The following is an 18,910-nucleotide window of genomic DNA, read 5'->3' as shown; positions in this document are numbered from 1 at the left end:
CAGACTGGGTGACCACTTTGCAGAACACCTTCGGTCTGTCCGCAAGTATGACCCAGACCTCCCTGTCGCTTGCCATTTCAACACTCCACCCTGCTCTCATGCCCACATGTCCGTCCTTGGCCTGCTGCAATGTTCCAGTGAAGCTCAACGCAAACTGGAGGAGCAGCACCTCATCTTCCGACTAGGCACTTTACAGCCTTCCAGTCTGAATATTGAGTTCAACAATTTTAGATCATGAACTCTCTCCTCCATCCCCACCCCCTTTCCGATTTTCTCCCCGCTCCCCCCCCCCCACCCCTTTTTTCCCAATAATTTATATAGATTTTTCTTTTCCCACCTATTTCCATTATTTTTAAATGTATTTCCATCCATTGTTTTATCTCTACCTTTTAGCCTATTTCGATCCCTTCCCTTCACCCCACCCCACCCCACTAGAGCTATCTGTACCTTGCTCGTCCTGCTTTCTACCCTTAATTAGCACATTCCTTAGATAATATCACCACCTTCAACACTTCTTTGTCCTTTTGTGTATGACATCTTTTGGCTATCTCCACCTATCACTGGCCCTCTATCCAGCCCTACCTGTCCCACCCCACCCCCTTAAACCAGTTTATATTTCACCTCTTCTATTTTTACTTAGTTCTGTTGAAGAGTCATACGGACTCGAAACGTTAACTGTGTTCCTCTCAGCAGATGCTGTCAGCCCTGCTGAGTTTTTCCAGGTATTTTTATTTTTGTTTTGGATTTCCAGCATCCACAGTTTTTTGCTTTTATCTATATTTCAAGTAATGGCCTGCCCAAATATTTGCCTGAATTTTCCCAAGTGTGAAATCTGAACATGATGCTGCCCCATTGCACGGCCTCCGGCAATGCTCTTCCGTCTCGCGCTAATTAACCTCACAACCAAAAAGAGTTCTGTTTCTCTAAGTTTGTTTTTGGTCCTGTGCCTAGCGTATTGCTAAATAAGACACTTAAAACCAAATATCAGCCAAGCCCTCATCTAATTTGACTGACTTCTGTAAGAGTTTTAGAATGCGTTATATCTGCTGGTGCATGGGTTTACTAGCTATTATGTTTTTTGCGTTTACATAGCTGTTCTCTGTGTAGATTTCACAGCCAGGTTGACTCTGTATGGAAGTGATTTGAAGAATTAATTTAGCAGATATACCATTTTCTGCTCCCACTCTCTGTTTTCCCCTTTACTCCCTTCTGAATTATATTTATTCATGGGATGTGGGTGTTGCTGGCTAGGCCAGTGTTTATTGCCCATCCCTAATTGTCCTTGAGAAGGTGGTGATGAGCTGCCTTCTTGAACCGCTGCAGGTGACAGGTCAATGAGAACCCACTCTCCCTAGGTGACTAATCTTTTGTAGGAACCCGAGCAGCAAATGCTGACAGACTATTTCTGCTTGAAATGCAATGGCACTAATTCAGATGCTGTCTTTGCCCATTGTCCTTGTATGTCCACTTCCCAGCAGTCAGAAGTAGAAATTCTGGTTGTTTTCGTGCACTCAACTTTCTTACTGCAAATGTCCTCCTCTCACTAGCTGAGGAGGCTGCAATCAATTGCACTTCCCCAGTTGTTACCTCAAAACTGTGTCCTGCCCAAGCGAGGATTAGCCGTGGTCTGTATGCTACCGTGATGTTTCTACTCATCAATCACTTAACATTAGAGCTAACCCATTTATTTTGATCCTTTTGCTGCTATTTTCTATTTCTAATTATTTTTTTTCAACCTTTTTTGATTCACATCTAAGATTTTAAGCAAAGTATACTTTTGCTTTTACAATTATGTTGATTTCAGTTCCTGTAGTCCTTTTTTATAACTGCAACGTTTAGTGTTCTAAGTTATTCCTGAGGAGCTAGGAATCAATAATTGTTGGATTTTCCTTGTTCATTGAATAATCAGCATGTGTTTGGACTGTTCCTCAATCACTTCTTCATTTTAGCCTTCTTTCCCTCCCATATCCTCTTCTCCTCCACGCACCCCCCCCCCCCAACCCAGGGTGTTGGAAATTTTTTATTTATTTAAATGCTGATGGTTAGCTACTGGTGCCCTGTACAACTTTTTTTTAAAAGCTGAGTTCTAATTTGTTTCTCTAACTTGTGCAATTCAGTCAAGTGCATATAGTGTTTGTTCTAATTTTCTAACAATTTTTAACCTGTTCTCATCCCTAACGTGAGTGCTGTGTTAACCCTCCCCCACCCCCACAATGTTGGACACTGAGGTGCTTGTTTCCTACCATTTAGAGAACTTAACAGAAAGACATCGCTCAAGTTCGTGCACACTTCCTTTCATGGTGTTGGGCACGAGTATGTGCAGTCAGCTTTCAAGGCATTTGACTTTGCTCCACCCATTCCAGTTCCAGAACAGCAGGATCCAGATCCAGAGTTTTCAACTGTCAAATGTCCAAATCCGGAGGAGGGTGAATGCGTGCTGGTAATAAACTTTTCATGCATTTTAAAGCAAATGACTGTTTCCTTGAACTTTTGTATAGCTAGCTGTAGAATTTTTTTTTTGAGCCATAGTGGCAAACAAGTGATAGTGAGTCGGTAGCTTGTTTTACCTTCCTCCTGCACCTGGTTAACTTTAGTAGATATAAAAATCAGGAAAAGATGCAAAACAAGTTGCCAACTTGCTATCTCACATTTTACTGTTTATTGCACAAGATCAAAATCACTTGACGCTAAATATTAGCAGGAGGAATTAGAAAATATCTCTACTGTGTTTCATTGGCATTCTGCAAAAGATGGCAAAGCTCCACTAATAGTGACTTATAGAATCACAGAACGGTTACATCACAGAAAAAGGCCATTTGGACTGTGCTGGCTCTCTGCAAGCTAGGATTGAATCTGCCTCCACCACAATATCTTGGACAGTGCATTCCAGAACCTAATCACTCTCTCTACATTTTAAAAAAAAAAATGTTTTTCCTCATATCCCCTCGGAGGCGAGTTTGCAGGGTGGTGGTGTTCCCATGCATCTGCTGCCTTTGCCCTTCTAGCTGGTAGAGCTCACAGGTTTGGAAGGTGCTGTCAGAGGAACCTGAGTGAGTTGCTGCAGTGCTTCTTGTAAATGGTGCATACTGCTGTCACTGTGCGTCGGTGGTGGAATGAGTGAATCTTTAAGGTGGCGGAAGGGATGCCGATCAAGCGGGCTGCTTTTTTTTCTGGATGGTGTCAAGTTGCTTGAGTGTTGTTGGAGCTACATTCATCCAGGCAACTGGAGATATTCCATCACACGCCTGACTTGTGCCTTGTAGATGGTGGACTGGCTTTGGGGAGTCAGGAGGTGAGTTACTCACCGCAGAATTCCCAGCCTCTGACCTGATGTTGTAGCTGCAGTATTTATGCGGCAGTCCAGTAAATTGACAGACTAGCCAGCTGCCGGGCAATAAATCCAGTGTCAAGAGACTACAGTCAGCAATAGTAGTCCTGTTTCTCCGAACCCATGAGGAGTTTTGTAAAAGGCGGCCACCTTCTTAACCAGACAGACCCCATTTCCCTCTCACTGCTGGGTTTTTCAAGCCTTTGGAAATCCACATGGCAACTATTAAATTTAAATCAGCCTTCCAATTGAATTCTGACAGTCGGATTTAAGTATGTTAATGTGGGACATGACTGAAAAGTGGTCACTGTAAAAATAGCGACAGACACACACGCAGTAAGTTTTTCTTCCCAACTCCTCCCCCACCCTCTCCTGCCTATCGAGGGAGGGTTGATACTGAAGTTTCAGAGTTCATCTAAGGCAGGCTTGTCCAACCTTTTTGCTCGGGGTGGGGGGGGAATTTCCATTATCTTCTCTCTCAAGGAGCTGATGTGCAAGTTTTCAAAAGATGAGGTTTGGCACAATATTAAATGTGAATTACAAGATAAAGTTGTGGCTGTGTGATAAAGAGTGATTAATAAAGATCACCATTAAAGTGCGAGAGGGACAGTCTGTTTGGGAGTGAGCCAGACAATCTCTTGCTCGCTCACTCACTCACTCACTCACCCACACCCACTGTGAGTGTGTGTGGAGGGTAGGGTATGTGGGAATCCTGTGGCTGAGTGAGCCAGACACACACACTCACCCACTCTCTCATACACATACACTCATGCTCTCTCTCACGCTCTCGCATGCACGCACACACGCGCGCCCTCTCGCTTTCTCACACCCCTGCACAGTGAGTCTTCTCTTCCACACCATGTAGCACCATTGCATCCAGCCTCCTCCAGACCAGCAGCAAGTCTGTCCCTCCCCCACCCAGCATATGGCAATCGCTCGCGGTCTCCCGCGCTCTGTTCCCATTATCTCTGTTACCGGAGTTCACTTGCTGCCGCCAGTGTTGCTGTTCCTCCAATCACAAACGGCTTCTCTCCCACATTTATCAGCAGCAAACGTGGGAGAGAAACGGTTTCTTTAAGAATCTCCCACTGCACTTACCGGCATTTGGGAAACTACCTCCGCGGGCCCCATCCGACTCATGGCCTGGACATTGGACAAGCCTGATGCAAGGTTTCTGCTGCAATTTTCAAAAGCCTAATATTGATTTCAAAATGGAGAAATATTACAGAATAATGATATTTCCTTAGTTGGCATTGTAAATATGATGGGATGTGTCATTCTCCCTCATTCCTTGCATGTTTCACACTTGAGAGTGAGGGCCATGAGCACTGGTCTGCGAAAGAAGAAATCGTGAAGGGTGACCACTGAACATCATGGCATATAAACTGAACTATATGCCTCACAATAGAGCCTTGGCTGATCACTTTGGTGTGGCTTAGTTGAGAGTGGTGGAAAATTACATTCTGTCACAGAATCATAGTGTAGAAGAGGCCCTTCAGCCCATCGAGTCTGCACCGACGTGAGAAACACCTGACCAACCTACCTAATCCCATTTACCAGCACTTGGCCCATAGCCTTGAATGTTGTGACGTGCCAAGTGCTCATCCAGGTCCTTTTTAAAGGATGTGAGGCAACCCGCCTCCACCACTTTCCCAGGCAGTGCATTCCATACTGTATCCACCCTCTGGGTAAAAAAGTTTTTCCTCACATCCTGCCCCTAAACTGCTCCTCGTCTTGAACTTGTGTCCCCTTGTGACTGACCCTTCAACTAAGGGGAACGACTGCTCCCTGTCCATGCCCCTCATAATCTTGTACACCTCGATCAGGTTGCCCCTCAGTCTTCTCTGCTCCAACGAAAACAACCCAAATCTATCCAACCTGTCTTCATAACTTAAATGTTTCATCCCAGGCAACATCCTGGTGAATCTCCTCTGCACCCCCTCCAGTGCAATCACATCCTTCCGATAATGTGGCGACCAGAACTGCACACAGTAGTCCAGCTGTGGCCTCACCAAGGCTCTATACAACTCCAAAACAAAAATAAAAATACCTGGAAAAACTTAGCAGGTCTGACAGCATCTGCAGAGAGGAATACAGTTAACGTTTCGAGTCCGTATGACTCTTCAACAGAGCTAAGTAAAAATAGAAGAGAGGTGAAATATAAGCTGGTTTAAGAGGGGTGGGACAGGTAGAGCTGGATAGAGGGCCAGTGATAGGTGGAGATAGCCAAAAGATGTCATACACAAAAGGACAAAGAAGTGTTGAAGGTGGTGATATTATCTAAGGAATGTGCTAATTAAGAGTAGAAAGCAGGACAAGCAAGGTACAGATAGCCCTAGTGGGGGTGGGGTGGGGTGAAGGAATCGAAAAAGGCTAAAAAGTAGAGATAAAACAATGGATGGAAATACATTTAAAAATAATGGAAATAGGTGGGAAAAGAAAAATCTATATAAATTATTGGAAGGGGGTGGGGATGGAGGAGAGAGTTCATGATCTAAAATTGTTGAACTCAATATTAAGTCCAGAAGGCTGTAAAGTGCCTGGTCGGTAGATGAGCTGCTGTTCCTCCAGTTTGCATTGAGCTTCACTGGAACAATGCAGCAGGCCAAGGACGGACATGTGGGCATGAGAGCAGGGTGGAGTGTTGAAATGGCAAGCGGCAGGGAGGTCTGGGTCATACTTGCGGACAGACCGAAGGTGTTCTGCAAAGTGGTCACCCAGTCTGCGTTTGGTCTCTCCAATGTAGAGGAAACCGCATTGGGAGCAACGAATGCAGTAGACTAAATTGAGGGAAGTGCAAGTGAAATGCTGCTTCACTTGAAAGGAGTGTTTGGGCCCTTGGACGGTGAGGAGAGGGGAAGTAAAGGGGCAGATGTTGCATCTTCTGCGGTTGCATGGGAAGGTGCCGTGGGAGGGGGTTGAGGTGTAGGGGGTGATGGAGGAGTGGACCAGGGTGTCCCAGAGGGAACGATCCTTGCGGAATGCCGCCGGGGGGGTGAAGGGAAGATGTGTTTGGTGGTGGCATCATGCTGGAGTTGACAGAAATGGCGGAGGATGATCCTTTGAATGCGGAGGCTGGTGGGGTGATAAGTGAGGACAAGGGGGACCCTATCATGTTTCTGGGAGGGAGAGGAAGGTGTGAGGGCGGATGCGCGGGAGATGGACTGGACATGGTTGAGGGCCCTGTCAACCACTGTGGGTGGAAAACCTCAGTTAAGGAAGAAGGAAGACATGTCAGAGGAACTGTTTTTGAAAGTGGCATCATCAGAACAGATGCGACGGAGGGAAAGGAACTGTAGCCCAAGACACTCAACCTCACTGTTAACCACCCGGCCAATCTTTGTGTCATCCGCAAACTTACTAATCCTACCCCTCACATAGTCATCTATGTCGTTTATATAAATAACGAATAATAGGGGACCGAGCACAGATCCCTGTGGTACACCTCTGGACACTGGCTTCCAGTCACTAAAGCATCCTTCAGTCATCACCCTATGTCTGCTACAAGTAAGCCAATTTTGAATCCACCTTATCAAATTATCCTGTATCCCATGTGCATTTGCCTTCTTTTTAAGTCTCCCATGTGGGACCTTGTCAAAGGCTTTGCTGAAATCCATATAAACTACATCAACTGCACTACCCTCATTTACACACCTGGTCACCTCCTCAAAAAAATTCAATCAAATTTGTTAGGCATAACCTCCCTCTGATAAAGCCATGCTGACTATCCCTGATCAAACATTGCCTCTCCAAATGGAGATAGTTCTCTCCTTCAGAATTTTCTCCAATAGTTTCCCTACCACTGACGTGAGACTCACTGGCCTGTAATTCCCTGGTTTCTCTCTACAACCCTTCTTAAATAGCCGAACCACATTAGCTGTCCTCCAGTCCACTGGCACCTCCCCCGTTGCCAGAAAGGAATTAAAAATTTGCGATCTCCTCCGTTGCCTCCCTCAGCAGTCTGGGACTTTTAAGCCTACCAACACCTCCAATACCTTGTCACTCCCTATATCAATTTGCTCAAGAACTTCGCAGTCTCTCTCCCTGAGTTCGATACCTTCATCCTCATTCTCTTGGGTGAAGATGGATGTGAAGTATTCGTTCAACACTCTACCAATGTCCTGTGGCTCCACCCATAGATTGCCCTCTTGGTCTCTAATGGGCCCTACTCTTTCCCTGGTTATCCTCTTCCCATTGATATACTTATAGAATATCTTGGGATTTTCCCTACTTTTACCAGCCAGAGCTTTCTCATATCCCCTCTTTGCTCTCCTAATTGCTTTCTTAAGCTCCACCCTGCACTTTCTGTTCTCCACTAATGCCTCTGCTGATTTGCTCCCCTTGTACCTGCTAAAAGTCTCTCTTTTCCTTCTCATCATATCCTGAATACCTCTGGTCATCCATGGTTCTCTGGGCTTGTTACTCCTTCCTATCACCCTAGAGGGAACATGTTGAGCCTGTACCCTCCCCATTTCCTTTTTGAACGCCCCCCCATTGCTCCTCTAGATTTCCCCACAAGTAGCTGTTCCCAGTCTACCTTGGCCAGATCCTGCCTTATTTTACTAAAATCCATTCTTCCCCCAATCCAAAACACTGTCCCCTTACCAGAGGGAGTTTGGTTGATTTTTCTAAAAGGAAAGTTAGTTTGGGGCTGCCTCAAGTGAATGCAGAGTGGGACAAGAACACTCTTCAGTTTCCATTGTGAATAACAGTGTTCAAGAAAACATTCAGGGAAAGGCGATAATGTAGTGCTAATGTCACTGGACTAGTCATCCAGAGGCCCAGGCAATGATCTGGGTACAAGGGTTCAGATCCCACTGGCAGCTGGTGGCATTTAAATTTAATTAATTATTCTGGAATGAAAGTAATGGTGACAGAGGTAAGTGGTTCCACAACCAAAGGATTAGATCCAAGCTCTGCAGTCCTGCCACATCCAGTCGTGAATGATAGTCATACTCACGGAATCATATCTTACAGACAATGCCCCAGACACCACCATCACTATCCCTGAGTATGTCCTGTCCCATCGGCAGGACAAACTCAGCAAGAGGTATAAAGTCGGGAGGGAGTTGCCCTGGCAGTCCTCAGCAGGGGCTGTGTACCCCATGAAGTATCATGGCATCAGGTCAAGCATGGGCAAGGAAACATCCTGCTGATCACCACCTAATGCTGCCATCACACACCGTCCCCCTCCCCCCACATTGCTGATGAGTCAGCGCTCCTCCATCTTGAAAAGAAACACAGCGTGGAAAGAGCATAAAATGTACTGTGGTTGAGAGACATAAACGTCCTTCAACAAGAGTCACTGACCAAGCTGGCTGAGTCCTAAAGAACATAGCTGCTACACTGGGTCTAGGACAGGTGGTGAGGGAGCCAAGAAGAGTCAAAAACCTACTTGACCTCATTCTTATCAATCTACCTGTCACAGATGCATCTGTCCATGACAGTATTGGTAGGAGTGACAACACAGTCCTTATGGAGTTGGAAGTCCCACATTCACATTGAGGATACCCTCCATCGTTTTGTGTGGCACACCACTGTGCTAAATGATGTAGATTTCGAACAGATCTAGAAGCTCAAAACTGGGCATCTGTGAGGCACTGTGAGCCATCAGCAGCAACAGAATTGTATTCCACCAGAATTTGTAACCTCGTGACTTGGCATATCCCCCCACTCTACCATTACCATCAAACTGGGGAATCAACTCTGGTTCAGTGAAGAGTGCAGTAGGGCTTGCCAGGAGCAGCACCAGACATAACTAAAAATGAGGTGTCAACCTTGTGAAGCTACGACTACTTGCATGCCAATCAATGGAAGCAGCATGCAATAGACAGAGCTAAGCGATCTCACAACCAAGGGATCGGATCCAAGCTCTGCTGCTCTGCCAAATCCAGATGTGAATGGTGGTGACAATTAAACAACTCACTGGAGGAGGTGGCCCCAAAACCATCCGCATCCTCAATGATGGGGGCGCCTAGCCCATCAATGTCAAAGAGGAGGCTGAAGCATTTGCAACCATCTTCAGCTAGAAGTAGTGTCAGGTGTATGGTTAATTCTCAGTTTCCTCCTGAGGTCCCCAGCGTCACAGATGCCAGTCTTCAGCCAATTTGATTCACTCCACGTGATATCAAGAAATGGCTGAAGACACTGCATACCGCCAAGGCTATGAGCCCTGGCAACATTCGGGCAATATTACTGAATTCTTGTGATCCAGAACTAGCTGCATCCTGAGCCAAGCTATCCCAGTACAGATACAACACTGGCATCCACCTGGCAATGTGGGAAATTGCCCAGGTATGTCCTGTACACAAAAAGCAGGGCAAATCTAATCTAGTCAATTACTGTCCACCAGGGTATTCTCAATCGTCAGCATATTGATGAAAGGTGTAGTTGACAATGCTACAAAGTGGCACTTATTCAGCTATAATTAGCTCACCAATTCTTAGTTGGATTCCAGTCCTCATTATAGCTTTGTCCCAAACAGGGACAAAAGTTTCCTTCGACATCGCACACCATCCTGTCTTGGAAATATATTGCTGTTCCTTTGCTGTAACTGGGTCAAAACCCGGGAGCTCCCTTCCTAACAGCGTTAAGTGTACCTACACCATAAGACTGTAGCAGTTGAAAAGGGCGGCTCACCATCACCTTTTCAAGGGCAGTTAGGGATGGTCATTAAACACTGGCCTTGCCAGTGGTGCCCGCATCCTGTGAACTTTTTAAAAAAAAAAACATAGCAGTGTCACACAAAAACATAAGTTGGAGCAGGAGTAGACCATTCGGCCCATCGAGCCAGCCTGCCATTTAGTATAATCCTGATCTTGGGCTTCAACTCCACTTTCCTGCCTGTTCCACATATCCCTTTATTTCCTGAGACAAAAACCTGCCTATCCCAGTCTTGAATGTATTCAACGATGGAGCATCCACAACCCTCTGGGGCAGAGAAAACCAAAGATTCATAACTCTTTGAGTGAAGTGATTTCTCCTCATCTCAGTCCTAAAATGATCGGCCAGTTATACTGGGACTGTGCCCCCGCGTTTTTGATTCCCCAACCAGCAGAAACAATCTCTCAGTGTCTACCTTATCAAGCCCTTTCAGAATTTTGTACATTTTAATGAGATTGCCTCTCATTCTTCTAAATACCAGAGAAAAACGACCCAGTTTACTCAGCTCTCATCATAAGGCAATCCTTCATCCCAGGGACCAATCTAGTGAACCTTCACTGTACCATCTCAAATGCAAGTGTCTGTCAACCAATGGCCTCATTCTGTGCTGTATTTTTTTCTCTGTGGTCTGGTTATGCTTAACCTGGTTTGTATGTAAAAATTGAAAAACATTGAAAAACATTCAACTGATCTAATTTTTTTCTTTTAAATTCTTCAGTTTTTGTTTTACAACCAAGGATGAGTAGCTATTTTACTTTGAAATATGCATATTTAATGCTCAAATTTCATGAGGATCTATAGAGTACAGCACTTTGTCTTGTCTCTCTCTCTGTCTCATATGATATTACTTGAATAGCACATTTGTGTGCACGTGATTCTGTATTTCAATCATATTCATACATTAAGTGATTAATCTCTGTGCTATGGTGACTGTCAAATGTAGTTTTCAGAAATTCAATCCCTTTCCGGTGCCAGCTGAGCACTTTTCAAATGTCACAGGTCAGACAATCTAGGGAGCAGTTGCTTTGGCTTGTTGCCCTGCCTGAAGAAGCATGCAGTAGTGAAGATCAGGGACTGAATCTTCATCTGGGCTCTAGAAAACCTGCACACTTCTGTGTATCACAAACTGAACACCTAACTTCACACACCATTTTTTACTTTTCACACAGTATCTACCCTGCCACCTTTTTCTAATTTGTAGTGATCTATCAACCCCTTCTGCTACCTGGCCACTAACTGCACGCACCCTGACCCTTGTCATGAATTTATTACATGGCACCTTTTGAAAGTTTATGTATACCATATCCACTGTATTGCCTTTTACTAGTCTTTGTTACACCTCCAAACAATGCAATAAAATTGGTGAAATATAGCATAATCGTTAAATTACTGGACTAAAAATCCAGTGAACAGGAGTTCAAATCCCGTCATGACAGTTTGTGAGCCATAAATCAGTGCAGTAAGACTGCAGATGTGGAGGCAGGCCAGCTTCTGTTCTCAGGGATAGCAGCACTGCTCCTAATGTTGTTTAAGCCCCCCTTAAATCTCACAGCTCACCTGCACCCCCCACCCAACCACACCCATGGCACCTCACTCTCTTATGCTACTCCATGCCACCTCTGTGCCCCCACGTATCCTCCATAGCCACTCACCCAGTGTGCACTATATACAGTCCTCAGACTCCATGCAATATCAATAGAAAAAAAAAACACATCTGTTGGGGGAGAAAAATAAATCTCTCACCATCTAATTAAAAGCATCTATTGAAAACCCTGCCATTGAGGTTGAGGAAAAAAATGCATTCTGTCATGTGAAATAAAACCTTGCAATACTTGTAATCCTTAAAGCTTCTGTCAACAAACCAAAAACCACATCAAAGGCACATCTGTTATTACAACTTCTTGAAACTCATTCATTCTCTGTTGAATGGAACACCTACTGTGCTGAAACCCCTTAGCAGTTGAAACTCCGCCAAACTTTCTTAACGTCTACAGCTGTCCAAGCAATAGAATACTGTCTGAGAAGGGAAGAACAGAAGGTGCTCATTTCAATTTCAAAGCAGTGTGTAAATTAATGGATGAGAGCCCATGGTTAAATTTCTTTTCAAGTGTCAAAAGCAGACTTTTTTAGCAGCCAGAGAGCCATTTAAATCACAGTAGAAAAGATGATAACACAGGCTGATAGGACATCTTGTAATATTTTTCATTGCATTATAGTACGTCTTCCATTGGAAAAGGATGGTAATGGATGTGAACAATGTAAGATGTTTAAAGGAGAGATTCCTATGAAGAATCACTGCATTAAAACCACATCTACATTTCAATACAGCACCTAATAGTGGCATTTGATTTTATGGGCTTCCAAAATGCAAACCACCAGACAAAAACGGTGTCTCTGAGGAAATCCAATTTTTGTCCCCCATTTAAAATAGGGAACTTAAACTCAGTGGGGCAGATGTGCGTTTTTGCACACTAGGCATTCCCAGCCCATTAAAAGGCCAGAGGAAAATGTCATGGGATCGGGAATGCAGTGGGAAATCCTCCAAATTTCATCCAAAAAAGATCAAAGTGTGGCCATTTGCATGTCGGAACATCCCAGATAAAAATTCAGCCGCAGGCTTCTAGTTGATCTGCCTCAGCAACCCCATTTCTTCAATGGAAGCAAAATTCCAAAATAAATAGACAATAACTGACAAGGAGTGAAATCTTTATTACGTTGAACAGAGAGCCAATGTCAACATAAGAGTATATTATGATTGGTAAACGGAGAAATCTGCAAGAGAGTTCTTAAATATTGGTATGGTAGAATAGAGTGGAAAGAACTTGCATTTAGATAGCCCCTTATCACATCCTCAGGACACCTCCAAGTGCTTCACAATTTATGTATTTCTTTTGAAGTAGTTATTTTCTTGTGCATGTATAGAACAGCCCACTCTCTAAGCCTTTTTTTAATGTCTTTCTGTATTTTGATGCAGTCCTCCGCATTATTATCTATACTTCACAATTTGGTATTGTCAGCAAATTTTGATTCTATAATTCCTGAGTTCACTGATTTGTGTTTATGATAAATAGAAGTGTTTCCAGCACAGATACCTGCAGGACACCACTTTCTAAGAAACTTCCCTCAACTCCTAGCATCTTCTAATTTGTGCCGATCTTTCAATCCCTTGTGCAACCTGGCCTTTGTCTGAATTTATTACGTGGCACTTTCTGAAAGCTCATGTATACCATATCCATTGTATTGGCCTTTTACTAGTCTTGGTAGGAGTTGGGGGAAGTTTCTTAGAAGGTAGTGTCCATTGTATTGTCTTTTACTAGCCTTTCTGTTACATTTTATAATATTGGTTAAGCATAGAATAATAGTTAAATTACTGGACTAAACATGAGTTACATGAACATGAGTTAAATCACACCATTAGAGTTTGAGAATTTGAACTCAATTTAAAAGCAAAAAAAATCTAGAATTGTACCACTGGTTTCAGTGGAAGTGACCATGAAGCTGTTGGAATGTTACCCGTTTTGCTAGTTAAGTAATGTCATTTAAGGAAGAAACCTACCTTCATTGCTTGATCTGAAACTATGGGCAGAATTTTCTGTGCCCACTGGCGTTGGGCATGAAAGGTGGCGTGAGTGAACAATATGGTGCTATTGGTTTTATGACGGTGGGAAACCAGTTCACGATCGTCCACTCAGCCCACCAGTGGTGGGCCGCGTTTCCCGCTATCTGATGTTGGGAACCTCATTGTAATACATCAGCATATCATTATCAGGCCAGCCTGCCGGAATCGTCCCTCCCCGCTGTCGGGATGTGTTTCACAACAGCACATAAAAGGTGTGCACTTGGCGGCCTGCACTTTGAGGGGAACTTGGAGGTGAGTACACAGTAACGTTGTGCAGCACTCGCCAGGGTCGCCCATTGAACTTCAAGCTTGAGGGGCGCTGGGGGGGAATCAGGGTTAAGGGCTGCCCTGCTGTTGAGGCGACTTGTGAAGGGGAGGGGGGCAAGAGCAGCCCTGCCGTTGAGGTGATTTGGGAGGCGGGGGGGCGTTGAGGTGGGGTTGGGGGAGTCCTACCAAGTGCCACCCTGTGCTCCAAAGCTTTTCACCGCCCCTGCCCCTGCAGGGCACAGACTGTAAAGTCATGAGCGTTTTAGTGGACAGCAGAACAGTTGGACGACCGCACACATTGTACAATCTCCTTGCTAAAGCTGGCCATGGAGCAGTCACTGCTGGAGGCTGTCACTGCCCCTTGCAATGTCGGCATCCTGGCTTGGTCCAGTCTCCCCCATGGTTCAAGCTAACAGCGCAGCCTTGCAGTGCGGGTTAGGAGAATGCCTGCGCCTAAGCTGTGAGTACAGCGCGCAGTCCAATGGGCAAATCTGCCGCCAATTGGTCAGGTAGACTGGGGCGGAGGTGGTGGGGTTTCAGGCAGCCACACAGCGCGCTGATCTCTGGCCATCCAAGTGGTGGCCAGCACTCTCCGGGAATCGTTAAGGGGCCTTCACACTTAACCAGGACAGGTTCTTAGTACACGCATGCTAACTGCATGTCTCTCTCTTCCATCCTGCAGGAGGACTACATCAGGATCATGGAGCCAGGGGAACTAGCTGTATGCCTGATGGCCTATAGAGAGTGAAGATGATGGAGGAGAGAACAACTGAGGCTCCTGGCTGTGCAGAGGCAGGAGCAGCAACCTCAGGAAGAAGTGGCGGCTGGGGCTCCTGCACACGTTGCCAAAGAGTCACAGCTGTCGCTGGTAGGTGCCTAGCGACACCCAGGGTCTATAGATGCCGCCTGTCATTCCTGCATATGATCAAGAACTGGTGTCGCCAAAGACTGTGCATGTCTAGGGAACTGGTTGGTCACATCTGCCAGCTACTGCAGGATTTGGTGCCACAGGAGGGCATCCACTGCCAGTGACCATGAAAGTGACAGCAGCGCTCAATTTCTATGCCAGTGACTCCTTTCAGGGCTCCACAGGTGACCTCTGTGGCATCTCTCAAGCCTCCACCCACAAACGCATCCATGAGGTCACGGATGCCACCTTTGCGAGGGCACACAACGTTGTGCAGGAAAGCCAGAATGCAAGAGTGATTGGATTCGCCCAGATTAGGGTTTCCCACAGGTGCAGGGTGCAATCGACTGCACTCATGTGTTGTTCAGGTCTCCGTCGCATCATACGGTGGACTACATCAACCGCAAGGGGTTCCTTTCGCTGAATGTGCAGCTGGTGTGCGACCACCAGAAACGCATCCTGCAGGGGTGCGCACAGTTTCCAGGGAGTGTGCACCGACGCCTACATCCTCAGTCAGTCACAGATCCCTGGAGTCTTCCAGGGTCCCCAGAAGCTGCAGGGATGGCTACCTGGGGACAAAGGCTACCCGCAGAGGCTGTGGCTGATGACACATGGTGGCCTCAGACTGCAGCAGAGCGACGCTGTAATGAGGCTCATGCTGCAGCTCATAGCTTGGTGGAGCAGACCATCAGGATGCTCTGGTGCCTGGACCGGTTTGGTGGAGCCCTGCAATATAGTTCACAGAGGGTGTGTCACATCATCGTCACCTGCTACACCCTTTACAACCTGGCACTGCAACAGGGAGAGGAGCTGGAGATCTCCTGCAATGAGGAGGATGTTGGCGGGGATAAGAGTGAGGAGGTCCTTGGAGGCGACGATGACGGTGATGAGGCCCCTGCACTGGCTAGACGAGGCAGGCGCGCTCAGGAGGCCCTCGTAGTTGCTAGATTTGTGGAAGATGATTATGACATGCAGTGAGGTGACCCCATAGATCCTCACATCGCATTTGTGAACGTTTGACTCCAGTCTGGCTTATGACAACGCGAATACCCTCTGTGCGAATGCTCCTGTCATGGAGACGCAGTGGAGGCCCCAATAGTCGCTCGATTGCAGGAGGATGATGACGGCATGCAGTGAGAACTCTCCATAAATCTTCACATATCCTCCAGAGATTGTCTGGCCAAGGGCAGGTCGCTTACGCTCTGTGATCAGGGTCATATGGGGACGCAGCCATGAAACTTTAGAAGCATCTGATCCTTTGTCTGCCTCCAGCACCTGACCCCTTCAGGAACACACTGTCACTGGTCACAGATGCTGAAGGGATGGGGGCCAGCCCCTCCTTAAAGGTGCTGAGAGCACACTGAGAGAATGAGAGAACTCTGTGGCACCTGCCCACTACATTCTGGCAGCAGTAACCAGCACCACCGAGGTGCAGGCATCAGTAATGTTTCCAGGGAGTGAGAGGCCGGACCATCACTTTGGTCTGAAGGCTGCACAGAGCACAGGAAGAGGCCCTGAACTGAGGCACCTGCCTTTATCTTGTGCAAAAAAGTTTCACATCTGAGTGATAAGAACACTGGTGATCAGAACAACGAGTCATAGGCAGGGCGACATTCTTGGGAGTTTATAGACAGTTGTGAACAGTATGTTCAAGTGATTAACACTTGTGCCCAGGCTGTGCAACTAATTCTCATTAGCTTTCCTAACCCTGCCTTGGTACATCCCGGGCATCCACAGCGAAGGTGGAGGCAGTCTGCTGACTGCTACGCCCTGTCTGTGATGACCTTGGTGGGTGCCCCCTGGAGGGCCGAGACTTAGAGAGCCCCAATCTGCTTTCGGGGTCCTCCTGTGTGGCAGTGGCACCCACCTCGGCCTGTGGAGCTGCAGCTGCTGAGGTCACAGAAAGAGGGAGTCGGATGGGCCGGACTCAGGCTCGGAGTCACTTGGATGAATGGGCCCAGAGTGTGCACCTGCTGATCCTCCTCCGTATAGGTGCCCGGGGGCCCCAGGCTGATTCCTTGAGGGTCAGGGGTAGCTGGAGTGAGATCGAGCTGCCTGGCACCCCTTTCACGTACACACTGTTGAAGGCCAACAATGGCATCAGCGATGGAGTTGAGCCCGCACAGCAGTGCAGGAGCAAGGTCTCCATGGCGGCCCCCATCCTACCAGTGTTGACCTCAGTGCGTTGGCATGCCGGCACTATCACCTCAGACTGAAGAAGGATGGACTCCTCCATCGTGCCTTGCAATCTGAGGAGCGCAGCAGACATCCCTTCCTGGTGGTCTGGAGCCTGCCTTTGCAGCTCCAACATGACCGAGTCATTATCTGACTTGTACTGAGCAAAGTTCTGGCCTCCAGCAGTCCTCTGAGTGCCAGAAACCTGGGAAGTCCCTGCCTCCACCTGCTGTGGATCGAATGGTGCGATGTGCTCCCCAGATTGTGATCCCAGGTCTACTCTAAAGCTAGGTCCCAGCGGCGTGTGTGTCTCTGCGCAGGTGGAGGGTGTGGGTGAGCGCTGTGACGGAATTCAGGGAGGGTGTCTTCAGATTCCTCTTCAGAGGTTTCTTCATGGCTTGATTGGAGGCCCTGGGTTGTGGACTCAGTTGGCAGTTTGGCAGATGTGCATGCTAAAGCAAGGAGAGATCATAGGTGCAGTGTAGTGGCTAGGACACATCCCTCACAGCATAGTTGTCTGATGGGTGTTGCACTGCTCTGCTGAATCCTCACTTGGTAGAGCAGCGCCAACCTCACTGTTAGCACAGGAACGGTCCAGATCCTCACCGGCCACCTGGATGGCTCTATTTTCAAAGTCCGTGAGGACCTTGATTTCAGACATTCAACCACTGGCCTGTGACCTATCCCTCTTGTTGTGTGCCAGCTTGTCCTGCACGAATAGAGATTGAAAAGGTGTAAATCAGGACACCTGCCAGGCCAGCTGATAAGTTTGCCTGGCCTGTGTGGCTGGTGAGTAGTCCCATGGACAGGATGAGGACAATGACGGTGAGTGTGAGAGAGTGAACGGTGATGTCCCTTAAACCAGCAGTGAGTGAGGGCCCTGTGGATGTGTGATGGGTTGTGAGTGTGAGTTGAGAGTGATGAAAAAAGTGACTTTGGCAGAACGGAGGAGATCATTCATCCTCTTGCGGCACTGGGTGGCTGTCCTGTTTTGAAGGGCCTTGGTGCTGACCACCGCTGCCACCTCCTCCCAAGCTGGGTTAGTGTTGATGCTGCCCAAACGTCGTTTTACTCACTCGCTACCGTACTTAGTGCAAATCTGAGACGATTCTGTCCTATATGTGACTCCAGTCCCACACTGACATAATTGACTCTTAGTTGTCCTCTGAAGTGGCCTCGCAAGCCTCTCTTGTATCAGACCCTGACAATAGAATATATTATGATGACCTTGCCAGTGATGCCTACGTCCCAGGAATGCTTGAACAAAAATAAAAAGTCCATGTAGACTTTTTATTTAAATTCTCCATTTTTGGATTATTATTCATTCGTTCCTCCGTCCATCCATCCGTTGTGAGTGATGCCGGAAGAGCCAGCATTTATTGGCCATCCCTAATTGCTCTTGAGAAGATGATGATGAGCTGCCGTCTTGAACCACTGCTGTTTGAGGTGAAGGTACTCTGCTTTAATTGCAAGGGGAATTGAGTATAAAAGTAGGGAGGTTATCCTTCAGTTGTGCAGGGCACTGGTGAGACCACATCTGGAGTACAGTGTACAATACTGGTCTCCTTATTTAAGGAAGGATGTAAATGCATTGGAAGTAGTTCAGGGAAGGTTTACTAGACTAATATCAGAAATGGGCAGGTTGTCTTATCAGGAAAGGTTGGACAGGCTAGGCTTGTATCCACTGGAGTTTAGAAGAGTAAGAGGCAACTTGATTGAAACCTTTAAGATCCTGAGGGGTCTTGACATGGTGGATGTGGAGAGTATGTTTCCTCTTGTGGGAGAATCTAGAACTAGGGGTCACTTTAAAAATAAGGGCTTGCTCATTTAAGAGAGAGATGAGAAATTTTTTCTCTCAGAGGGTCGTGAGTCTTTGGAACTGTCTTCCTCAAAAGGCAGTGGAAGAAGGGTCTTTGAAGAGCTAGATAGATTCTTGATAAGCAAGGGGATG

The 18,910-nt window shown here is 46.7% G+C and overlaps 1 protein-coding gene across 1 annotated transcript in view; it reads left to right on the top strand.

Moving 5' to 3' along the window:
• The window catches only part of pgm2l1 (phosphoglucomutase 2-like 1), a 112,223-nt gene that overhangs the window by 58,247 nt on the left and 35,066 nt on the right, over nt 1-18,910 (top strand). The window contains exon 7 of the mRNA XM_078544977.1: nt 2,251-2,440. Coding sequence (XP_078401103.1) covers nt 2,251-2,440 — 190 coding nt within the window. The remainder of the gene's footprint in view (nt 1-2,250; nt 2,441-18,910) is intronic.

Source organism: Cetorhinus maximus, chromosome 7 (genome assembly GCF_964194155.1).
Source record: "Cetorhinus maximus chromosome 7, sCetMax3.hap1.1, whole genome shotgun sequence".
Lineage (NCBI taxonomy): Eukaryota > Metazoa > Chordata > Chondrichthyes > Lamniformes > Cetorhinidae > Cetorhinus > Cetorhinus maximus.
The sequence above is the reverse complement of the archived record's forward strand: the minus strand, read 5'-3'. Positions and strand labels throughout refer to the sequence as shown.